This window comes from Nerophis ophidion, linkage group LG28 (genome assembly GCF_033978795.1).
Source record: "Nerophis ophidion isolate RoL-2023_Sa linkage group LG28, RoL_Noph_v1.0, whole genome shotgun sequence".
Taxonomy (NCBI): domain Eukaryota; kingdom Metazoa; phylum Chordata; class Actinopteri; order Syngnathiformes; family Syngnathidae; genus Nerophis; species Nerophis ophidion.
In genome coordinates, this window is record NC_084638.1 from 15,857,598 (window position 1) to 15,881,997 (window position 24,400).

Genomic DNA, 24,400 nt, shown 5'->3' on the forward strand with positions numbered 1-24,400 from the left:
TTTTCTGCTTAGGCTGCTGCCCCTGCGACCCGACCCCGGATAAGCAGAAGATGGATGGATGGATTTTTATATGTTGGAATGAAAATTAAAATTTAATTATCACAAACAATTATTTCTATTAACACACACACAAGTACCGAAAAGTTGTATCGTTAAGGACTGGTATCGATTTCGAGGTAGTGGAATTTGTTCCGAATCGGTTGAAATGTGAACAGTGCCCATCCCTACCAGCAAGTGTTGTTGTACTGGAAAGTCATTTACAAACACAACTTCATCACACACAATACTCCACTGTGGAATTGTTGTTATATTAAAATGAGAAACAAATCCATCTTTGTACAGCAATGGTTTGAAAAAGGCATTTGGTCGCTGATACACTCATTGAGTGATAAAAGTATTTTATTATTTGAATATTGCATTGAATACGACCTGCAAATAAAAAATAATTACAAAAATAAATTAAACAGTTTATTTTATGAATGTATGCAAAGTAAATCTCTGTGGGATGATGTACAATATTGGCTATTGTTTTGGGGATGTTAAAAAAAAACAAAAAAAAAACGTTAAAATGTTTAAAACACAACAATGGGGATTTTTTTTTTATCCACAAATGTAAGTTTGTAAAAACAAAACCATCCTTCCACAAACAATTCAGCGATTTTCTCTCACATTTATATTGCATAAAGGTCTGGGAACATACGTATAAAACAATCATAACACAATAATCAAATTACAAAAGAGAGGGATAAAAATTATTAATGAAATGGATTATACAGACCAAACAAATGATTCATAAAATTACACATTTTAAAATTGTATAAATGACAACTGTACAAATGATGTATCAAGTAAGTAATAATATGCTTCATAAAGTGGTCCAGAAGATGTTTCGGATGTGAACCAGTAAATATGTATATCATTATTCGGGGCTAATCTATGGGATTATTAGAAACTAGAAATACATATATGTAACACTTCTATATTTCAAACTACCCAATCTATAAATGTAGAAGCATATTAAAAAGATTGTTATACAAACAACAATGTCACACATGTTATATGTGCTGATGTTGATAGAAAGTCAACATTAAAGTCTTGACAGTTTATTTCAAATCCTGCAGTTTCATTTGCTGCTGCTGTTCTCACCAGCACACTTGTGTTTCTTACACTGGTACTTAGAAGAGAATCTTTCACCACACACGCTGCAACTCAACACTTTCTCTCCTGTGTGTCTTTTCATGTGTGCTACAAGGTTTAGTCGAAGACGAAAACTTCTGTTGCAGATTGAACAGGAATGTGATTTTTCACCAGTGTGTGTTCTCTTGTGTCTTTTCAAACTCTGACTTTCTGTAATACCTTTACAACAGGTTGAATAGGAAAATGTTTTTTTTCCATTGTGTGTTCTCATGTGTCTTTTCAAATGTTGACTTTGTGTAAAACCTTTACCACAGGTTGAACAGGAAAAAGGTTTTTCTCCAGTGTGTGTTCTCATGTGTCTTCTCAAATTTTGACTTTGTGTAAAGCCTTTACCACAGGTTGAACAGGAAGACGTTTTTTCACTAGTGTGTGTTCTCATGTGTCTTCTCAAATGTTGACTTTGTGTAAAACCTTTACCACAGGTTGAACAGGAAAAGGGTTTTTCTCCAGTGTGTGTTCTCATGTGTCTTCTCAAATGTTGATTTTGTGTAAAACCTTTACCACAGGTAGAACAGGAAAAAGGTTTTTCACTAGTGTGTGTTCTCATGTGTACTTTCAAATAGTGACTTTGTGTAAAACCTTTACCACAGGTTGAACAGGAAAACGTTTTTTCACCGGTGTGTATTGTCATGTGCACGTTCAAATTGTGACATACACTAAAACGTTTACCACAGATTGAACAGATAAAAGTTTTTTCACCAGTGTGTATTCTTATGTGTACCTTCAAAGCGTGACTTTCTACAAAACCTTTACCACATATTAAACAGATAAAAGGTTTTTCTCCAGTGTGTATTCTCATGTGTCTTTTCAGCTTACTATGGTATTTGAAGGTTTTGTCACAATGAGAACATTTGAAGTGAGTGTTGTCAGTGTGACATGTCTTATCATCTTTAGAGTCTTCATCATCAGTGTCAGAAGAGTGTGACGTTGTGTCCTCACTATCTGATAGTGGAGCTAAGAGCTTGTCTGCTTGTGATCCTCCACAGTGGTCTCCATCAGCTTCTGTTGTCATGTGTTGTGTTGAGCTGCTGCTTGGAGGCTCCCCCCCTCCCCTCTCCTCACTTTCACCTTTGACCTCATCATCTTCACTCTTCACAGGGACACCAGTCACTGGGAACTCCTCCAACCATTTAGGCTGACTGATGCGGTGTTCCTCCTCTTCCCCTTTAATGTGCAGCGGCTCTTGGTCCTCCTCTTCCTTTTTAATGTATGGGGTCAGTGGGTCCTCTTCTTCATTTTTGATGTGTAAGTTCAGTGGATCCTCCGCTTGCCCTTTAATGTGAAGGGTCAGTTTAACATGACGGGACTGTGGCGTCTTATGTTCCCCTTTAAAGTGGGGGGGCTGTGGCTCCTCTCCTCCCTCTTTAATGTGTTGGTAATGTGGTACCTCTTCTTCTTTAATGTGGGGGGGCTGTGGCTCCTCATCCTGCTCATGAGGAAGATGTTCTTCATCGAGGTCTGCGGGACAGTAGAAAACAAACATTCTTTACTAAAGTCCAGCTTTGCTCAGTCACATGAGACATTGTCTTGCACCGACATATGATCTCACAATCTCATCAGTTTCCGCTCACAGCAGTCAGGGTACTTCCAGCTGACACATGAAGAAGACCTTCAGGGGAATGCCTTCCCAGGCCAACATCCAATCCACTTTATTCATATAAAATCATCCTAAAAGTCATTCCTGCAATCCTTTATGGTAGACGCCATACATGAATGTGTGCTGCTCTCTCTCTGAATCAGTCATACACACACAGGAAATAATGTACCACATGCCAGCCTCCATGAAGTAGTACTAGTGATGAGATCCCCCTGCTGGTGGACTATATTTACTGTCATTTTCACATTAATTTTTAGAGACATGTCACACTAAAAACGCATGAGCACAGTCGATATTTTGGCCGAAAAAGATGACATCTGTTTGGGTTTCATTTAGATAGTGTCGCCACAATTAAACCGGAATTAAGTAATCAGATTACTGACTACTCCTTGAAAAGATAACTTGTTTATCTTATTAATAATAGTAATAATGGATTAGATTAATTTAGTGTGTTTCCAAGACACTCAAATTCCGTTTGAGTGAGAACTGAGAAGGCATCATTCATGTAGTCCACGCATGCAATGTGGTAAGCTACATTTAATAATAATAATGATAATAATAATAATAATAATACGAATAATAATAATAATAAGAAGAGGTAGATGAAGCAATTCCTGAAGGAATTGTGTTTGAATGCTCCAATACTGAAGTTGAACTGAAATGCTGAAAGAATGTAGTATGAATGTAAGAATAGTTTGAATGTTGGAAAGGTTTGAATGTTGAAGAGTTGGAATTTCCAGGAAAACTGGAATTTGGTTTAAAACTTGGGAACATGTTAGTTTGAATGTCCAGGATGAGTGGAATATGTTGATGTTGGAATAGTTTGAATAGGTTCATATCAATGGTAACTTCCTGGAAATTTGGGAATTGTGGGAAAAGCGTGATTTTTAAAAAAAAATGATGAAGAGCATGAACAAGTTGAATTGGTTAGTGTTGGAATTGTTTAAATCTGTCAAGAAATGTTGAAGTAGTAACAGTTTTTTAATTGAAAAATGGTATTACTGAATTTTGTGAAAACCGGGAATTTTTCAAGTTCCTAAAGCAACTTGTTTTTTTGTCCTGATTAAGAGGAATGTTTTGACAGTAGAACAGTTTAAATGGGTTGAACAATGTGAAAGGAGTCATCGCAGTACAGAGGGTTGGAAATAAAGTTAGAAAAATAAAAGGAATTCCTGATAATTTGTTGAATGTGGAAAAATGGTTGTTTGAATTTCTAAGATGAATGGAATGTGCGGAAGGTGGAATGCTTTGAATGGGTTGAAAAATGTGGGAATTGTGGAAGTTAGAAAAACTGATAATTCATTTTGAATGGGGAAAATGTCCCTAAAAACTGGGAATTTTAGGAAATCTGGGAATATTTTTAAATAAGTGTTGAAAGGAAGCAGACAGTACCTGAACAGGCTGGATATCTTGAAGTTGGAACGGTTTGAATTGGATGAAAAATGTGGGAGTCGCTGAACTTTGATTTAATTAATTTCAATGGGAATTTCATGGAAATTTGGTAATTTTGGGAAAAGCACGATTTTTTGGGGAAAATTGTCAATGGTGAGCGGAACGGTGAGTGTTGGACTTTTTCAAATCGGTCGAGAAATGTTAAAGTAGTGACATTTTTAATTCAGAAATGGTTTAATGAAATTCCTGGAATTTCCTGAAAACCGGGAATTTTTCCAAGTTCGAAAAACAACATTTTTTTCCCTGATTGACGATGGAACGGTTGAAAAATGTGGAAGGAGTCGTCGACAGAAAAAAAGGTCAAGAAAGGGTTTGAAAAAATGGGATTTCCTGGAATTTTTTTTAACTTGGAAAAATAATAGTTTGAATGTCCAGGATTGGTGGAATATGTTGAACATGGAATGGTTTGAATCAGTTGAAAAATGTGTAATTGGAAGAATTTTGAAAACATGCCAATTGATTTTGAAATATAACTAACCAATTATTTATTCTAGTTTCAAGCTAGTTTAGTGGCTAGCTTAGCTATTAGCCTGCCCGTCCTTTGTGTGTAACATGTTAAGCCTTGTTCTACTGTTCTTCAGTGATAATAAGACTTGTAAGAAATGTAATGTATTTGCTGCAATGGAGGATGGTTGAACGTGTGATGTGAGGAGATAAAGTTAGCTGTCATGACAACTAATTCCTCTAGTCGGCCAACTGAACATCAAAAATACAAATCAGCGGTTAAAAATCTGGATATTTGGGGTCTTTGTGAGTGGAAACTATTGTATTATGTCCCATACTAAATCAGAGTTTTAAGGTTTGACGAACATGATGGCCTAGTAGTACGAAGTTTAGTTTCTACACAGTTTGGGGATTGTAAGTATGTAAGTAAAAATGCATCTGTTGTTTTGTGTCAGTTTTGATCAAGTAAACTCCTATTTGTTAAACCTTTGTACAAGTTTAAAACGATCGCAATGCTATTTTTTGTTAGGCTCTCAATGTGATCGTCCATTGTATGTTAGCATTAAGCTGTGATGTGTCTTCTTTCATCCATCCATCCATCCATTTTCTACTTCTTGTCCATTTTCATTTATCATGAATACATACAAGTTGAAAAACCTGTTTAAAAAACACCCGAATGGTGTTACCATTTAGTGGTCAATTGTACGGGATATGTACTGTACTGTGCATTTTACTAATAAAAGTCTCAATCAATCAATCAAACAGGGGGGCGGAAGGCGGGGTACACCCTGGAAAATTCCCTAAATCCTTTAAACTATTTTTAAAATGTTATCCTATGTAAAACTGTATCCTCCAGTTTGTGGCTATTATAAGGCATATTTCCTAAGGATATGCATTTTTACAGCATGTTTTAAAGAGATAGCATTCTGGGTATATTATATTGATCAACTAATTCTTATTTAGGGGTCTTAGTGGGCGGAATAAAGGCGCTCCCATTGACTCCATTGTTAGAAATAGGATAGTTAAGGTTTTGCTAACAATTGTTTACGAATTAGAATACGTAAAAAACAAAAACATGTTATTGTCTTACATTAGGGATGTGAATGGTAAGCAAAGTTTAAAAAAAAAAATCTTATCCCCTTTGATATTTTTTTTACATCCTGTGAACGGGTTGATGCTGTGGTGAAAGTGATAAAATAAATACATGTCGGGAAAATGCATATTTCAGCAAAAATTGATGGCTGGGAAACTTTTTAAAACCTGGTTAAAGATTGTTGGCGGTAAACCCAGAGAGGCATGTGTGTGTTGTAAGATGATGTTAGAATTTGCTTTATTATTTAGGTTTAGGGCGCCCCGTCATGGGGGCCGCCCCCGGCCCAGCTCTGACTTGTTCCACCACTGGTCATTGTGATTATATTACGTATTCCAAATGTAATTTTGTTTTTATTAATCAAATATAAAGTTAGTAAAGATGTGAGAGTAAGAAGTAAACAAACTTGTTCTGTGTAACACAACTTGATATTTATTGACAACAGCGTCCAGTAGTTGATTGTAATCCTCCTTTGTTCTCGAAAGTTCCGCCTCGTATTCTGCTATCGTTCTTTCTAACACTTCAAATAGTTCTTCAACGGCAGCACTTAGTCGCTGATCCACCAACGCTTTCAACATTTGTAATGGTGACATTTTCACACAATCACAACACTTTACTCTCACACTTGATCTCTACTTAGCGATGTGTTGATAACTTTTGTGTCTTCTATTAGCAGCTAACAAGCTAAGCTAACTAGCGAGCTAAGCTAACTAACAAGCAAAGATAGCACGAGAAGTGGCACAGTGCTTCTAGCGCATCGAGACGACTTTATCCTTATATAAAGAATCAAAGATGTATTTTATACAACGTAAATATTTCAAACTGTAGAACAAATAATAACACTGACTTATTAGCGTCCTTCTCACTTCTTTCTGCGTCGATGTGCTTTCACGACAGTTAGCACACTTGATGTTACAAGGCAATACTGCTCTGTTCTGCCGCCTTCCTTTTTTTAATTTTTTATTAACCTTTTATTTATAAAACTGCAACATTTAAACAATCGAGAAATAATAATAATCAAAATAAGTACAAAAACAGTACAAATCAGCGGCAAGGGGTTGTAAACTCAATAAAGTAACTGAAATAGAATACATATACATACATATATATATATACATATATATACATACAAATGATAAATGGGTTGTACTTATATAGCGCTTTTCTACCTTCAAGGTACTCAAAGCGCTTTGACGCTACTTCCACATTTACCCATTCACACACACATTCACACACTGATGGAGGGAGCTGCCATGCAAGGCGCTAACTAGCACCCATCAGGAGCAAGGGTGAAGTGTCTTGCTCAAGACACAACGGACGTGACGAGGTTGTTACTAGGATTGAACCAGCGACCCTCGGGTTGCGCACGGCCACTCTTCAAGGACATTAAGGCTCTTTTGGAAGCCAAGTCATAGACCGCCATCAGTATCAGTAAACAACTCTTCACGCCGTCCCTAATATACATACATATATATACATACATATACATATATATATATATATATATTATATATATATATATAATATATATATAATATATACATATATACATTTTAAGTGATTAATGCTTGTTCAGTCAGACTAAAATAAATATTTTATGAAATAAATGTTAAATATTAAAGTTGGCTTTAATATACTGTACACAAATTGAATATGCATCAATATTTTGTTTGTAATCAAATCATGAGGGGTACCCAAATGTTCTAAAATATATATATATATATATATATATATATATATATATATATATATATATATATATATATATATATATATATATATATATATGGGCTTCACGGTGGCAGAGGGGTTAGTGCGTCTGCCTCACAATACAAAAGTCCTGAGTAGTCAGGGTTCAATCCCGGGCTTGGGATCTTTCTGTGTGGAGTTTGCATGTTTTCCTCGTGAATGCGTGGGTTCCCTCCGGGTACCACGGCTTCCTCCCACTTCCAAAGACATGCACCTGGGGATAGGTTGATTGGCAACACTAAATGGTCCCTAGTGTGTGAATGTGAGTGTGAATGTCGCCTGTCTATCTGTGTTGGCCCTGCGATGAGGTGGCGATTTGTCCAGGGTGTAAAGCCTTCCCCCCGATTGTAGCCGACATAGGCACCAGCGCCCCCCGCGACCCCAAGGGGGGATAAGCAGAAGAAATATGTATATATATATATATATATATATATATATATATATATATATACATACCTATATATGCACACACACACACACACACACACACACACACACACACACACACACACACACAGTGGGGCAAAAAAGTATTTAGTCAGTAACAGATTGTGCAAGTTCTCCCACTTAAAATGATGACAGAGGTCTGTAATTTTCATCATAGGTACACTTCAACTGTGAGAGACAAAATGTGGGAAAAAAATCCAGGAATTCACATTGTAGGAATTTTAAATAATTTATTTGTAAATTATGGTGGAAAATAAGGATTTGGTCAATAAAAAAATTAAACTCAATACTTTGTAATATAACCTTTGTTGGCAAAAACAGAGGTTAAACAATTACTATAGGTCTTTACCAGGTTTGCACACACAGTCGCTGGTATTTTGGCCCATTTCTCAATGCAGATCTTCTCGAGAGCAGTGATGTTTTGGGGCTGTCGCCGAGCAACACAGACTTTCAACTCCCTCCACAGTTTTTCTATGGGGTTGAGGTCTGGAGACTGGCTAGGCCACTCCAGGACTTTTAAATGCTTCTTACGGAGTCACTCCTTCGTTGCCCGGGCGGTGTGTTTGGGATCCTTGTCATGCTGGAAGACCCAGCCACGTTTCCTTTTCAAAGCTCAAACTGATGGAAGGAGGTTTTGGCTCAAAATCTCGCGATACATGGCCCCATTCATTCTTTCCTTAACACGGATCAATCGTCCTGTCCCTTCAGCAGAAAAACAGCCCCAAAGCATGATGTTTCCACCCCCATGCTTCACAGTAGGTTTAGTGTTCTTGGGATGCAACTCAGTATTCTTCTTCTTCCAAACACGACGAGTTGAGTTTATACCAAAAAGTTCTATTTTGGTTTCATCTGACCACATGACACTCTCCCAATCATCTGCTGTATCATCCATGTGCTGTCTGGCAAACTTCAAACGGGCATGGACATGCACTGGCTTAAGCAGGGGGACACGTCTGGCACTGCAGGATATGATTCCCTGTCGGCGTAGTGTGTTACTGATGGTAACCTTTGTTACTTTCGTCCCAGCTCTATGCAGGTAATTCACCAAGTCCCCCCGTGCGGTTCTGGGATTTTTGCTCACCGTTTTCATGATCATCTTGACCCCACGGGATGAGATCTTGATTGAGGGAAATTATCAGTGGTCTTGTCTGTCTTCCATTTTCTGATAATTGCTCCCACAGTTGATTTTTTCACACCAAGCTGCTTGCCTATTGTAGATTCACTCTTCCCAGTCTGCTGCAGGACTACAATTCCTTTCCTGGTGTCCTTCGACAGCTCTTTGGTCTTGGCCATGATGGAGTTTTGAGTCAGACTGTTTGAGGCTGTGGATAGGTGTCTTTTATAGAGATAAGTTCAAACAAGTGCCAATAATACAGGTAACGAGTGGAGGACAGAAGAGCTTCTTAAAGTTACAGGTCTGTGAGAGCCAGAGAATTTCCTTGTTTGAAGTGACCTAATACTTATTTTCCACCATCATTTACAAATAAATTCTTTACAATTCCTACAATGTGAATTCCTGGATTTTTTTTTTCACATTCTGTCTCTCACAGTTGAAGTGTACCTATGATGAAAATTACAGACCTCTGTCATCATTTTAAGTGGGAGAACTTGCACAATCGGTGGCTGACTCAATACTTTTTTGCCCCAATATACATTATATTATATATATATATATATATATATATATATATATATATATATATATATATATATATATATATATATATATATGTAGGTGTGCGAAAAATCACAAGACTACTCCATCTCTACAGAACTGTTTCATGAGGGGTTCCCTCAATCATCAGGAGATTTCTCTCCTGAAATCTCCTGATGATTGAGGGAACCCCTCATGAATCAGTTGTGTATTGATGAAGTAGTCTTGTGATTTTTCGCACACCTACATATTGCGCTCTACCACGGTATCGAGCACTATTCTCTGGATAATCCAATCAAGATATATATATATATATATATATATATATATATATATATATATATATTAGGGCTGGGCAACGATTAAAAATTTTAACTGAAGTTAATCGCACTATTTCTCAGATTAATCGCGATTAACTGCATTGTATACGCAAAGCCCACAAATGAATTCAAAAGTAGTGTGTAGTGCACCTTTATTGGAATATTCTCCCACATGAACAAAAGCGCCAAAACATTTGTCAAGCAAACACAATTTAAATCAGTCCTTGTTAAACAGTAGCAGTTAAATAGCATATTTTATGAAAATCAACTCAAAAAATGTAAATACAAACATTTAAGCTTATTGCCACTGCCAGGGTATTTAAGTTATCCTGTTTGTTATGGAAAAAAAAAATCTACATACAAATCTCTGAGCCACAATCATAACATCTGAACAGGCAATTTCTGAGGTAACAGCAGAAACATTTTTTTTTATCAGGGTCTTATGTTTAAAAAACCTATATTATAGGTAGTGGGCTGTTTTAGGGAATTTTTGATCAAATTATTTTTAGTAGCAATATTAATAATGTTGTGTTTATTCTGCGTAGTGCACTTAAAATAATTATGACCATATCTAGGAATTGATATGATGGGAATTTTCAGATTGTTTGCTTGGTGCTTTGATAAACTGAACGCATGGTACTATTTGTGATATTATGAGCCAGGGGAAAAAAGAACTACCCTACCCAGCATGCAACAGGAGTGACGAGCATCTTGTATGTTGTGATATGCACGCTCTGAAAGCAAACGTTAAGAACTCAGCCAACACTCCTCGTCTGCATTATTCATAAATAGACAGACAACACATATACTCCGCTGCTTCACAGGCCGTTGGATGTAGCCGGCAAAGTATTCCCATGCTAGCTAGCCGGTCTAGCAAGCACGCCTCATTCAGTCCAAAACGGCCCGATCTATCCACATTCAGAATTGTCTGGCGGTCGTAAGTGATCCCGGAGTGACCACGCTGTAAGCCAGCCATGAAATTTGCAGAATTGTCCGGTATTTTTGCCAAATGTTCCATCTTTACCAAGAGCCCCTCGACGCCGAAGTACACCCGGGAGATGCCATCTTGTTAAGAAAAGGCGTTAACAAAATAAAAGCATGTAAACAACATACGCAAATATGCGATAAAATAATTGTCGGCGTTAATAGATTGATGAGTTAACACGTAATTAACGCATTAATTTGTCCACCCCTAATATATATATACATATATATATATATATATATATACCGTATTTCCCTCAATTGCCGCTGGGGCGCTAATTAATTTAAAACCGCTTCTCACTCCTGCGCTTACCAAAGGCATGTAGTAAAAATAAGCATGCGCAAATTATTTTAAAACCTCTTCTCACTCCGGCACTTACCAAAGGCAATCAGTAAAAATTTGAGTGTGATGTAAGCCTGAACCTTAAATCCTACTGAATAGCTCTTAATCTTCTTCCCTTTATGCGATTTCAAATTACCGGTATAGAAATCAGCCTCCTCCGTTTTGAAAATGATGACAGGGGAAGTGTCACTCGTGACGTCACAAGTTTGACCATGCGGTAATACTAAGCAAGCGCTAATTCTTTTGCGAAGCGAGTTTGACCCGGCAGTAATTCAAGGCAAGCGCATACTATATGCCCTGAGGCAATTCAAAGAAATACGATATGTATGTATATATATATATATATATATATATATATATATATATATATATATATATATATACATACAAAAGCCCCGTTTCCATATGAGTTGGGAAATTGTGTTAGATGTAAATAAAAACAGAATACAATGATTTGCAAATCCTTTTCAAACCATATTCAATTGAATGCACTACAAAGACAAGATATTTGATGTTCAAACTCATGAACTTTATTTTTTTTTGCAAATATAATTAACTTAGAATTTCATGGATGCAACATGGGCCAGAGTAGTTCACCACTGTGTTACATCACCTTTTCTTTTAACAACACTCAAATGTTTGGGAACTGAGGAAACTAATTGTTGAAGCTTTGAAAGTGGAATTATTTCCCATTTTTGTTTTATGTAGAGCTTCAGTCGTTCAACAGTCCGGGGTCTCCGCTGTCGTATTTTATGCTTCATAATGCGCCACACATTTTCCATGGGAGACAGGTCTGGACTGCAGGCGAGCCAGGAAAGTACCTGAACTCTTTTTTTACAAAGACACTGTTGTAACACGTGCTGAATGTGGCTTGGCATTGTCTTGCTGAAATAAGCAGGGGCGTCCATGAAAAAGGCGGCGCTTAGATGGCAGCAAATGTTGTTCTGAAACCTGTATGTACCTTTCAGCATTAATGGTGCCTTCACAGATGTGTAAGTTACCCATGCCTTGGGCACTAATGCACCCCCATACCATCACAGATGCTGGCTTTTGAACTTTGCGTCGATAACAGTCTGGATGGTTCGTTTCCCCTTTGGTCCGGATGACACGATGTTGAATATTTCCAAAAACATTTTGAAATGTGGACTCGTCAGACCACAGAACACTTTTCCACTTTGCATCAGTCCATCTGAGATGATCTCGGGCCCAGAGAAGCCGGCGGCGTTTCTGGATGTTGTTGCGTAGTAGAGCTTTAACTTGCACTTACAGATGCAGCGACAAACTGTATTTAGTGACAGATGTTTTTTGAAGGGTTCCTGAGCCCATGTGGTGATATCCTTTAGAGATTGATGTCTGTTTTTGATACAGTGCCGTCTGAGGGATCGAAGGTCACGGTCATTCAGTGTTGGTTTCCAGCCATGTCGCTTACGTGGAGTGATTTCTCCAGATTCTCTGAACCTTTTGATGATATTATGGACCGTAGATGTTGAAATCCCTAAATGTCTTGCAATTGCACTTTGAGAAACGTTGTTCTTAAACTGTTTGACTATTTGCTCACGCAGTTGTGGACAAAGGGGTGTACCTAGCCCCATCCTTTCTTGTGAGAAACTGAGCTTTTTTTGGGAAGCTGTTTTTATACCCAATCATGGCACCCACCGGCTCCCAATTAGCCTGCACACCTGTGGGATGTTGCAAATAAGTGTTTGATGAGCATTCCTCAACTTAATCAGTATTTACTGCCACCTTTCCCAACTTCTTTGTCACGTGTCGCTGGCATCAAATTCTAAATTTAATGACTATTTGCAAAAAATAAATGTTTATCAGTTTGAACATCAAATATATGTTGTCTTTGTAGCATATTCAACTGAATATGGGTTGAAATTGATTTGCAAATCATTGTATTCATTTTATATTTACATGTAACACAATTTCCCAACTCATATGGAAACGGGGTTTGTAAATGGAGTAATTTTGATGATTTTAAAGGGGCTTTAAAAGGCACAACAGAAGACTACCATTACCTATAATGTTAGCCGCGTTGTACTAGCAGTTTTTAACTATTTAGCATACATATTAGAGGACATCTAGATGTTGTGCTTACTTGGACTGTGATGAAGCTGTGAGGACTCAGGTGGTTTGTCTTCATGCTCTCCAGTCTTCACAGAGACAACAGTCAGTGGAAACTTGCTGAGATCCGCCTCCTCCTGCCCTGGAACAAACTCTTCCTCCTGAGTAACCCAAAGATCCTCCTTTTCTTCTTTAATATGGGGGGGCTGTGGATCCTCCTGCTGCTGAAGGGGACGTTCTTCTTGACGAGCGTTCATCTGTTGGACGTCCGCAAGACAACACAAACAAACTTCAGCTCAGATGTGTCAAATATTTTTTGTCCATCAAATATAATATTTTCCAAGTGGACTGACACCACTTTGTGGTGATGTTCTTCTACACATGGAATAATCATCAGTTATTGAATATTATGAGTTGTGTAATTGATCTTGTTTTCTGCATTTACATTAATTATTGATAAAAAAAGTAACAACTTATAGAAAACCTCCTGCTGGGATTTTAATACCGTCATGACTGCATGAAGTCAGTCTACACGTATAAAAGTTTCATTGTGCTGCAGCATCAAGTGACGCCAACTCGCTCCTCCCACTACCAACCTACCAGCCAACCTTGACGTGCACCTCCAAAATAGTCCCACTTCATGTCATTGGTGACCAGGACAACAGAGCTGTGATTAGTTGGCTTCACTTTTACGCGCAATATCCTCTCCTTGTTCTTCTTTCTGCGAAAGCAACATTTTTTAACCCGACAGAAAACAAACAGAAGTGCAGCGAAGCACGTGTAACAAGGGCCAGTGAGTGTGGCCGTGCGATAGTATGTTGGTTGAACCTCACTCACACCTTAAGAAATGTGCTGGTGTTAGAATATATATATATATATATATATATATATATATATATATATCAATCAATCAATGTTTACTTATATAGCCCTAAATCACTAGTGTCTCAAAGGGCTGCACAAACCACCACGACATCCTCGGTAGGCCCACATAAGGGCAAGGAAAACTCACACCCAGTGGGACATCGTATATATATATTAGGGCTGCAACTAACGATTAATTTGATAATCAATTAATCTGTCGATTATTACTTCGATTAATCGATTAATAATCGGATAAAAAAGACAAACTACATTCCTATCTTTTCCAATACTTTATTTAAAAAAACGCATACTGGCACCATGTCCTTTCGACTTGCCAAACATAACAATAACAAGGCAAGTGTTAGAACAAACATTTTTTTTTTATATAAAGTGCACCATTGTCATGCACAATAGCAATAATTTTGCTTAGGGGAATTTCAAACCTGTCTAGTACTTATTCCAACCATTCTGCAATGTTGGATGCTGAATGTCAAATATATATATAATGTATATATACATACAAATATTTACATATGTATACATACACACACACACACACACACACAAATATATATATTTTAGAACATTTGGGTGCCTCATGATTTGATTACAAACAAAATATTGATGCATATTCAACTTGTGTACAGTATATTAAAGCCAATTTTAATATTTAACATTTATTTCATAAAATATTTATTTTAGTCTGACTAAACAAGCACTAATCACTTAAAATGGTGCAAATAGTGTATTCATAAAAACAAACATCAGTTGATTTAATTTCCATTTGTGCGCAGAATGCAGGTGAGATAACCCCCCCACCCCCCGAACCCCGCAATCCCAAAAGGGACAAGCCGTAGAAACATGGATGGATGTTATCAAGGTAATAGAAGTGCGTGCAAAAAACATTATTTGTATTTATTGCTAATAAAGTTAGCACCAACACAAAGCAGACCACTGCAATGTATGTGTAATATATTATATTACACGGTCATAATAATAATAAAAATTATTTAAATAATTTCATTTTTTGTCCTGTAAAGCGTCTTTGAGTACACTGAAAAGCGCTTCTACAAATAAAATATATTATTATTATTATACCATGTGACTTATTCCAGACTTAAATTACGAGACGTTCGTTCCTTTTTAGTAACAAATATTTAATGATGTTAAACGTGACTGTAATATACAAGAAAGAAACAGTTACAGTATTAAATAAGTCAAAATAATTCTCATAGAGAACATATACAATACACTCCTCAAAAAAATAACGCTCGCATTTGGAACAAAGGCCTGCTAGCGGGCTAACGCTAGCACATTAGGTTCGAACAACATATCAGGTAAATAAGATAAATAATATAAAAATATATAATTTATATTACCTCATAAGCCGCGTGTAGAAGAGAGGAGTGGAATATATTCTTCCTATTGTTACACCAGCAACTCTTAAATGGGACTTTTACTCTTGTTCTGTGGCCGGGCGAAGGAAGTGCGCACCACTCACTATTGTCCCAGTGAAACACGTGTTTTGCCAACATTTGTTCTGCGGTTGAGAACACCTCATAGACGTCACACAGGAGGAAGAACGAAACAAGATGGCGTCTGGCGGAGAATACGTTGTTTTGGTTATTATAGTTTCTAGGTCTTAATTACAACGTACATGTGCACATGTGTGTCGTTTAACAGAGTAAACGTCCTTATTAATTGTTTGTATGCGGATACATTAGTCTGTGTGCACTTATACGTGCTAGCCGAGCCTGCTGGTTAGCTTAGCTTGTTAGCTGCTAACAAAGAGAGGCGGAAGTGATCGACACATCAAAGCAGAGATCCAATGTAAGTGTAAATTGTTTTTATTGTATGAACATGTCTACATTACAAATGATGTGCGTGTTGGTGACTCAGCGACTAACTGCTGCTGTTGAAGAAATATTTATGATGTTAGAAAAAAAACAAAAAACAATAGCAGATTACGAGGAGGAACTTTGTCCAACAAAAGAGGAGAAGGAGCGACAACATCAACAACTGGACACTGTTTTCAAGAAACATCAAGTTGTGTTACACATCCAACCATCCATCCATCTTCTTCTGCTTATCCGAGGTCGGGTCGCGGGGGCAGCAGCCTAAGCAGGGAAGCCCAGACTTTCCTCTCCCCAGCCGCTTCGTCCAGCTCCTCCCGGGGTATCCCGATGCGCACCCAGGCCAGCCGGGAGACATAGTCTACCCAACGTGTCCTGGCTCTTCCCCGTGGCCTCCAACCGGTTGGACGTGCCCTAGACAACTCCCTAGAGAGGCGTTCGGGTGGCATCCTGACTAAATGCCCGAACCACGTCATCTGGCTCTTCTCGATGTGGAGGAGCAGTGGCTTTACTTTGAATTCCCTTCGGATGCCAGACCTTTTCCCCCTATCTCTAAAAGAGAACCCCGCCACCCGCCGGAGGAAACTCATTTCGTCTGAGGGATCGAAGGTTACGGTCATTCAGTGTTGGTTTCCGGCCATGTCGCTTACGTGGAATGATTTCTCCAGATTCTCTGAACCTTTTGATGATATTATGGAGCGTGGATGTTGAAATCCCAAAATTTTTTGCAAAAGCATTTTGAGAAACGTTGTTCTTAAACTGTTTGACTATTTGCTCACGCATTTGTGGACAAAGGGGTGTACCTCGCCCCATTGTATTCTGTTTATATTTACATCTAACACAACTTCCCAACTCATATGGAAATGGGTATTTTATATATATATATATATATATCCATCCATCCATCCATCATCTTCCGCTTATCCGAGGTCGGTTCGCGGGGGCAGCAGCCTAAGCAGGGAAGCCCAGACTTCCCTATCTCCAGCCACTTTGTCTAGCTCTTCCCGGGGGATCCCGAGGCGTTCCCAGGCCAGCCGGGAGACATAGTCTTCCCAACGTGTCCTGGGTCTTCCCTGTGGCCTCCTACCAGCTGGACGTGCCCTAAACACCTCCCTAGGGAGGCGTTCGGGTGGCATCCTGACCAGATGCCCAAACCACCTCATCTGGCTCCTCTCGATGTGGAGGAGCAGCGGCTTTACGTTGAGCTCCTCCCGGATGGCAGAGCTTCTCACCCTATCTCTAAGGGAGAGCCCCGCCACCCGGCGGAGGAAACTAATTTCGGCCGCTTGTACCCGTGATCTTATCCTTTCGGTCATGACCCAAAGCTCATGACCATAGGTGAGGATGGGAACGTAGATCGACCGGTAAATTAAGAGCTTTGCCTTCCGGCTCAGCTCCTTCTTCACCACAACGGATCGATACAACGTCCGCATTACTAAAGATGCCGCACCGATCCGCCTGTCGATCTCACGATCCACTCTTCCCCCACTCGTGAACAAGACTCCTAGGTACTTGAACTCCTCAACTTGGGGCAGGGTCTCCTCCCCAACCCGGAGATGGCACTCCACCCTTTTCCGGGCGAGAACCATGGACTCGGACTTGGAGGTGCTGATTCTCATTCCGGTCGCTTCACACTCGGCTGCGAACCGATCCAGTGAGAGCTGAAGATCCCGGCCAGATGAAGCCATCAGGACTACATCATCTGCAAAAAGCAGAGACCTAATCCCGTGGCCACCAAACCGGATTCCCTCAACGCCTTGGCTGCGCCTAGAAATTCTGTCCATAAAAGTTATGAACAGAATCGGTGACAAAGGACAGCCTTGGCGGAGTCCAACCCTCACTGGAAACAGTTCCGACTTACTGCCAGCAATGCGGACCAAGCTCTGACACTGATCATACAGGGAGCGGACTGCCACAATAAGACAGTCCGGTACTCCATACTCTCTGAGCACTCCCCACAGGACTTCCCGAGGGACACGGTCGAATGCCTTCTCCAAGTCCACAAAGCACATGTAGACTGGTTGGGCAAACTCCCATGCACCCTCAAAAACCCTGCCGAGAGTATAGAGCTGGTCCACAGTTCCACGACCAGGACGAAAACCACACTGTTCCTCCTGAATCCGAGGTTCGACTATCCGGCGAAGCCTCCTCTCCAGTACACCTGAATAAACCTTACCGGGAAGGCTGAGGAGTGTGATCCCACGATAGTTGGAACACACCCTCCGGTCCCCCTTCTTAAAGAGAGGGACCACCACCCCGGTCTGCCAATCCAGAGGTACCGCCCCCGATGTCCACGCGATGCTGCAGAGTCTTGTCAACCAAGACAGCCCCACAGCATCCAGAGCCTTAAGGAACTCCGGGCGGATCTCATCCACCCCCGGGGCCCTGTCGTCGAGGAGCTTTTTAACTACCTCAGCGACCTCAGCCCCAGAAATAGGAGAGTCCACCACAGATTCCCCAGGCACCGCTTCCTCAAAGGAAGACGTGTTGGTGGGATTGAGGAGGTCTTCGAAGTATTCCCTCCTCCGATCCACAACATCCGCAGTCGAAGTCAGCAGAACACCATCCACACCATACACGGTGTTGATAGTGCACTGTTTCCCCTTCCTGAGGCGGCGTATGGTGATCCAGAATCGCTTCGAAGCCGCCCGGAAGTCGTTTTCCATGGATTCCCCGAACTCTTCCCATGTCCGAGTTTTTGCCTCCGCGACCGCTAAAGCTGCACACCGCTTGGCCCGTCGGTACCCGTCCACTGCCTCCGGAGTCCTATGAGCCAAAAGAACCCGATAGGACTCCTTCTTCAGCTTGACGGCATCCCTCACTGCTGGTGTCCACCAACGGGTTCTGGGATTACCGTCACGACAGGCACCAACAACCTTGCGGCCACAGCTCCAATCAGCCGCCTCGACAATAGAGGTTCGGAACATGGTCCACTCGGACTCAATGTCCCGCACCTCCCTCGTGACATGTACAAAGTTCTCCCGGAGGCGTGAATTGAAACTCTCTCTGACAGGAGACTCTGCCAGACGTTCCCAGCAAACCCTCACAATGCGTTTGGGCCTCCCAGGTCTGTCCGGCATCCTCCCCCACCATCGCAGCCAACTCACCACCAGGTGGTGATCGGTAGAAAGCTCCGCCCCTCTCTTCACCTGAGTGTCCAAAACATAAGGCCGCAAATCCGATGACACAACTACAAAGTTGATCATGGAACTGCGGCCTAGGGTGTCCTGGTGCCAAGTGCACACATGGACACCCTTATGTTTGAACATGGTGTTTGTTATGGACAATCCGTGATGAGCACAAAAGTTCAATAACAAAACACCACTCGGGTTTAGATCCGGACGACCATTCTTCCCAATCACGCCTCTCCAGGTTTCACTGTCGTTGCCAACATGAGCGTTGAAGTCCCCCAGTAGGACAAGGGAATCACTTTCCAGTACTCCCTCGAGTGTACCCAAAAAGGGTGGGTATTCTGAACTGCTGTTTGGTGCGTAAGCACAAACAACAGTCAGGACCCGTCCCCCCACCCGAAGGCGAAGGGAAGCTACCCTCTCGTCCACCGGGTTGAACTCAAACGTGCAGGCTTTGAGCCGGGGGGCAACGAAAATTGCCACCCCAGCCCGTCGCCTCTCACTGCCGGCAACGCCAGAGTGGAAGAGGGTCCAGTCCCTCTCGAGAGAACTGGTTCCAGAGCCCTCGCTGTGCGTCAAGGTGAGTCCGACTATATCCAGCCGGAACTTCTCTACCTCGCGCACTAGCTCAGGCTCCTTCCCCCCTAGTGAGGTGACGTTCCACGTCCCAAGAGCTAGCTTCTGTAGCCGAGGATCGGACCGCCAAGTGCCCTGCCTTCGGCTGCCGCCCAGCTCACAATGCACCCGACCTCTATGGCCCCTGCTATGAGTGGTGAGCCCATTGGAGGGATGACCCACGTTGCCTCTTCGGGCTGTGCCCGGCCGGGCCCCATGGGGACAGGCCCGGCCACCAGGCGCTCGCCATCTTGCCCCAACTCCGGGCCTGTCTCCAAAGCGGGGCCCCGGTGACCCGCGTCCGGGCGAGGGAAATCTGAGTTCATTTTGTTGTAATTCCATAGAAGTCCCATATATATATATATATATATATATATATATATATATATATATATATATATATATATATATACTGTATATTTATGTATATTTGTTCAGTTTAACAGATGGGATTGATTGAATCCCCTGAGAATTATACTGGACATTCTTTTGTAATTGCCACAAAATAATGTGTAGTATTTTGTTAATTTATTGCCAAAAGTATTTTTATTTTATAGATATTTTCAAAGCAGAATATTGTCCTTAGGGCCCTCTGGGAACCCGTAAAATCTGTGCCTCTTAAGACCTCACTGTTGTCTTTGTATGCTCATGTTACTTCTCAACTAGTCAAAGTTGATGCTAATCGACCTGTATTTTCTTTTTTTTTTTTACTGAATGTGAAAGCAAAAGTGAGTCCACAAACAACCGAATCGTAAAAGCAGAATCGAAAATGAAATGTGAATTGGTAAAATCTTATCTATTTTTGATCCCAGCATGTGTTTGTCTTCTTGTGTCCTGCAGACGTCTGTGAAAAATATTGTCCACCTGAGCAGCAGGAGGGGTCCTCCAGTATGGAGCAGAAGAGGTCACAGCACCTCCACATGAAAGAAGAGGAGCCACAGCCCCCCCACTTTAAAGACGAAGAAAAACAGCGGCTGTCCCCCCACTTCATAGAGGAAGACAAGAGACACCTTATCAGTGTGAAGAGTGAAGATGATAAGTTCAGTGGTGAGAGTGAGGAGAAGTGGAGCTTCAGGGTGCGGACGGAGGAGCCACAGCTCTCCCACATTAAGAAGGAAGAGGAATACCCACTGATCCCCCATTTTAAAGAGGAAGAGGTAGATCTGCAGAACCCTCACATTAAGGAGGAAGTACAGGACCTACTGACCCCTCACATTAAAGAGGAAGAGGAGGAACACAGCATCAGTCAGAAGGGAGAGCATCTTGAAGGACTGGAGGAAGTTGATGTCACCAAGATGCCAGTGACTGGTGTCCCTGTGAAGAGTGAAGATGATGAGGTCAAAGGTGAAAGTGAGGAGCGGGGAGGGGGGGAGCCTCCAAGCAGCAGCTCAACACAACACATGACAACAGAAGCTGATGGAGACCACTGTGGAGGATCACAAGCAGACAAGCTCTTAGCTCCACTATCAGATAGTGAGGACACAACGTCACACTCTCCTGACACTGATGATGAAGACTCTAAAGATGATAAGACAGGTCACACTGACAACACACATTTCAAATGTTCTCACTGCGACAAAACTTTTAAAGGCCATCGTAATCTGAAAAGACACATGAGTACACACACCACAGAGAAACCTTTTTCCTGCTCAGAATGTGGTAGAGATTTTAGACTAAAACAAATGATGAATGAACACATGAGAATACATACTAAAGAAAAACCTTTTTCATGTTCAATCTGCGGTAAAGATTTTACTCAAAGGCCACATTTGAAAGTACACATGAGAGTACACACTGGAGAAAAACCGTTTTCCTGCTCAGTATGTGGTAAAAGTTTTGTAATAAATCAAAGTTTAAAAGTACACATGAGAACACACACTGGAGAAAAACCTTTTATATGTTCAGTATGTGGTAAAAATTTTACTCAAAGGAACAATTTCAAAGCACACATGAGAACACACACTGGAGAAAAAACGTTTTCATGTTCAATCTGCGGTAAAGATCTTACTCGAAGGGACCATTTCAAAGCACACATGAGGATACACACGGGAGAAAAAATGTTTTCATGTTCAATCTGCGGTAAAGATCTTACTCGAAGGGACCATTTCAAAGCACACATGAGAATACACTCTGGAGAAAAACCTTTTTCCTGCTCAGAATGTGGTAAAAGTTTTGTAACAAATCGAAGTTTAAAAGTACACATGAGAACACACACTGTGGAAAAACCTTTAAGATGATCAGTTTGTGGTAAAAGTTATATAGAAAGACAGCAATTTAAATCACACATGAGAACACACTCTGGTAAACAAATAAAACATCCTACTGTTCAAGCTGCAACAACAGCTTTTTTCGCCTAGATACTCTTACAGTACACATGAGAAGACACACAGGAGAGAAAGTATTGAGTTGCAGTGTGTGTGGTGAAAGATTCTCTTATAAGTACCAGTGTAAGAAACACAAGTGTGCTTGTGAGAACAGCAGCAGCAAATGAAACTGCAGGATTTGAAATAAACTGTCAAGACTTTAATTTTGACTTTCTAACAACATCAGCACATATAACGTGTTGCATCATTGTTGTGTGTGTAACACCATCTTGTTTTCATGATTCTAACATTTATAGATTAGACACCTCAGATTAGTGCTTTTATTTCAGTCAAGTACATGAGTTAATATATACATACTTTAAAATGAACAGAACAATTTGACTGAGAGGGTGACAATAAACAGTACAAAAACATGTTACATACAATAAACATTTTATTTGTAGATATTCACAATTCACTTTTATACTTATTCATAATAGTGTTTTATATATGTTTTTTTGAACAATGAAGTGTTACATATTTTATTTTCTAATTTTAGATGATTCCATTGATGAACTCCTTTATATGATGTACATATTTGTTTTGCATGTGTTCATACCTTTGCTTTTGAGTACACATAAATTCCTCTTAGTTCATATTTACTGGTTCACATCTGAAAAACCTTCTGGACCACTTCTGGAAGCATATTATTATTTACTTTATACATCATTTGAGCGGTTGTGTTTTATACAAGATCATTTACTTTTAAAACATGTGACTTTGTGAATCTTTTGTTGGGTCTGAGTAATCCATTTTTCAAATTATCTTTATTACTCTCTTGTGTAATATGAATATTGTTTTGTGATGGTTTTGTGTGTATTTCCCCAGACCTTTATGCAATAAACAATATATGTTTCAACTAAAGTTGAGTACAATAATTGTAGTTAATATTTGTAAGTATGTATTTTATTCTAGTTAGTATTGCACTCCATTTTTTTATGTTTTCTTTATATGATCTATATGTAGTGTCCAGCTTATTTCATTATCTATATTAACTCCTAAAAATGTGATTACCTTTATTCCTTTCATTTCAATATTATCCATCATAATTTGTGTTTTACATTTATACAACCTCCAAATATGATGTATTTAGTTTTATTAAAGTTTAGTGACAGTTTATTGATGTGCAGTTAACTTTTTTATGGTCAAGTTCTCTCTGGATAAAATACGATGAAAGTTAAATGAAGCGGTAATGAAGGTGAAGAATGGAAGATTATTATATACATAATTATACATAGTTACACTCAGTAGTGACAATTAAAGACACTCATCCCGTTCATTTGAGCAAAGAAAAAGAGTAAAGTGTGACATTCCAAACAATAGAAGAATATTAATATCAGCAGTCAATGTTCCAACATTGTGAAGCTGAGCTATGGTAAAAAACATATTCAGCTTTAAAGGCTTTATGAGAGTGATGAAATTATCAGAATCAAAAATACTTTACTAATCCCAGAGGGGAAATTAAAATGATCAGCACTGTTATAAATCTGTGAATATTCAATGTGATAATGTATGATATCAATACCAAAATAAAGTGGTACGTTTGGGGATGTGTAATATTGTTTGTATGAACATCCTGAATGTTTTCATGCTAGAATAGTTTTAATTAGTAGAGAGTGAAAAAAATGAGGCAAAAATAATAATAATGGTTTGTTCTAAGACTGTTTATGAATATTTAAAGACAATTAAAGTACCAAAATGGAGCTTACATCCTCAGTGAACTGAACTCCAGCAGTAAAGATGAGATAAATAATGTGAAAAGGTCAGAAGTCAAATGTTTCTTCAAGTAATACATGGAGCCTCTGCTGCCACCCTGCGGCCGTTAGAAAGAATGCATACATTTTGTTTTGACGTCCTTATAGCTGCTTTTTACTTTCTGTCCTGTTTGTGTCCAAGTCTGTAGTGTGGGCCATAGTACAGAAGGAGGAGGATATTCTGTTAATAACCTGTGGAGGGCAGCAATAGACCTAAGATGTTCTACTAGTCTGCTGGAAATAGAAAGAAGACATACGTAATAAACTGTACAGAACAGGCAAGAAAAAAGAGTGAGAAGATCAAAATAATCTTCAAAGCAGCAGCAAAGTTTTTAAATGTAAAACAACTATCTTGGGAACAGGTGCAAGGTGAACTACAGAGAGGAGACGAAACGGAGTCATGTGACCACAATCCAACGCCATGTTGATTGTTCAGTGGAATGCCAGAAGTTTAATAGCAAACTGACAGGAATTAA

General features: G+C 39.8%; 3 protein-coding genes across 5 annotated transcripts in view; 1 reads left to right on the forward strand and 2 right to left on the reverse strand.

Moving 5' to 3' along the window:
- The window catches only part of LOC133545304 (oocyte zinc finger protein XlCOF22-like), a 52,475-nt gene extending 36,642 nt beyond the window's left edge, over positions 1-15,833 (reverse strand). The window contains exons 1-4 of one of the 3 annotated variants that reach the window (XM_061890745.1): positions 15,588-15,793; positions 13,945-14,065; positions 13,379-13,601; positions 456-2,655 (exon numbers count right to left, since the gene is read on the reverse strand). In XM_061890745.1, the coding sequence (XP_061746729.1) occupies positions 1,124-2,655; positions 13,379-13,601; positions 13,945-14,065; positions 15,588-15,592 (1,881 nt within the window). In that variant the 5' untranslated portion in view covers positions 15,593-15,793 and the 3' untranslated portion in view covers positions 456-1,123. Of the gene's footprint in view, positions 1-455; positions 2,656-13,378; positions 13,602-13,944; positions 14,066-15,587 lie in introns of those variants that run through there. The other 2 variants (XR_009804796.1, XM_061890746.1) reach the window with 2 other exon arrangements.
- Positions 1-22,334, forward strand: part of LOC133545309 (zinc finger protein 773-like) — a 40,631-nt gene extending 18,297 nt beyond the window's left edge. The window contains exon 3 of the mRNA XM_061890760.1: positions 20,648-22,334. Within this exon, the coding sequence (XP_061746744.1) occupies positions 20,648-22,044 (1,397 nt within the window). The 3' untranslated portion in view covers positions 22,045-22,334. The remainder of the gene's footprint in view (positions 1-20,647) is intronic.
- LOC133545347 (zinc finger protein 391-like) overlaps positions 1-24,400 on the reverse strand; it is a 148,190-nt gene that overhangs the window by 46,671 nt on the left and 77,119 nt on the right. The window lies entirely within an intron of this gene.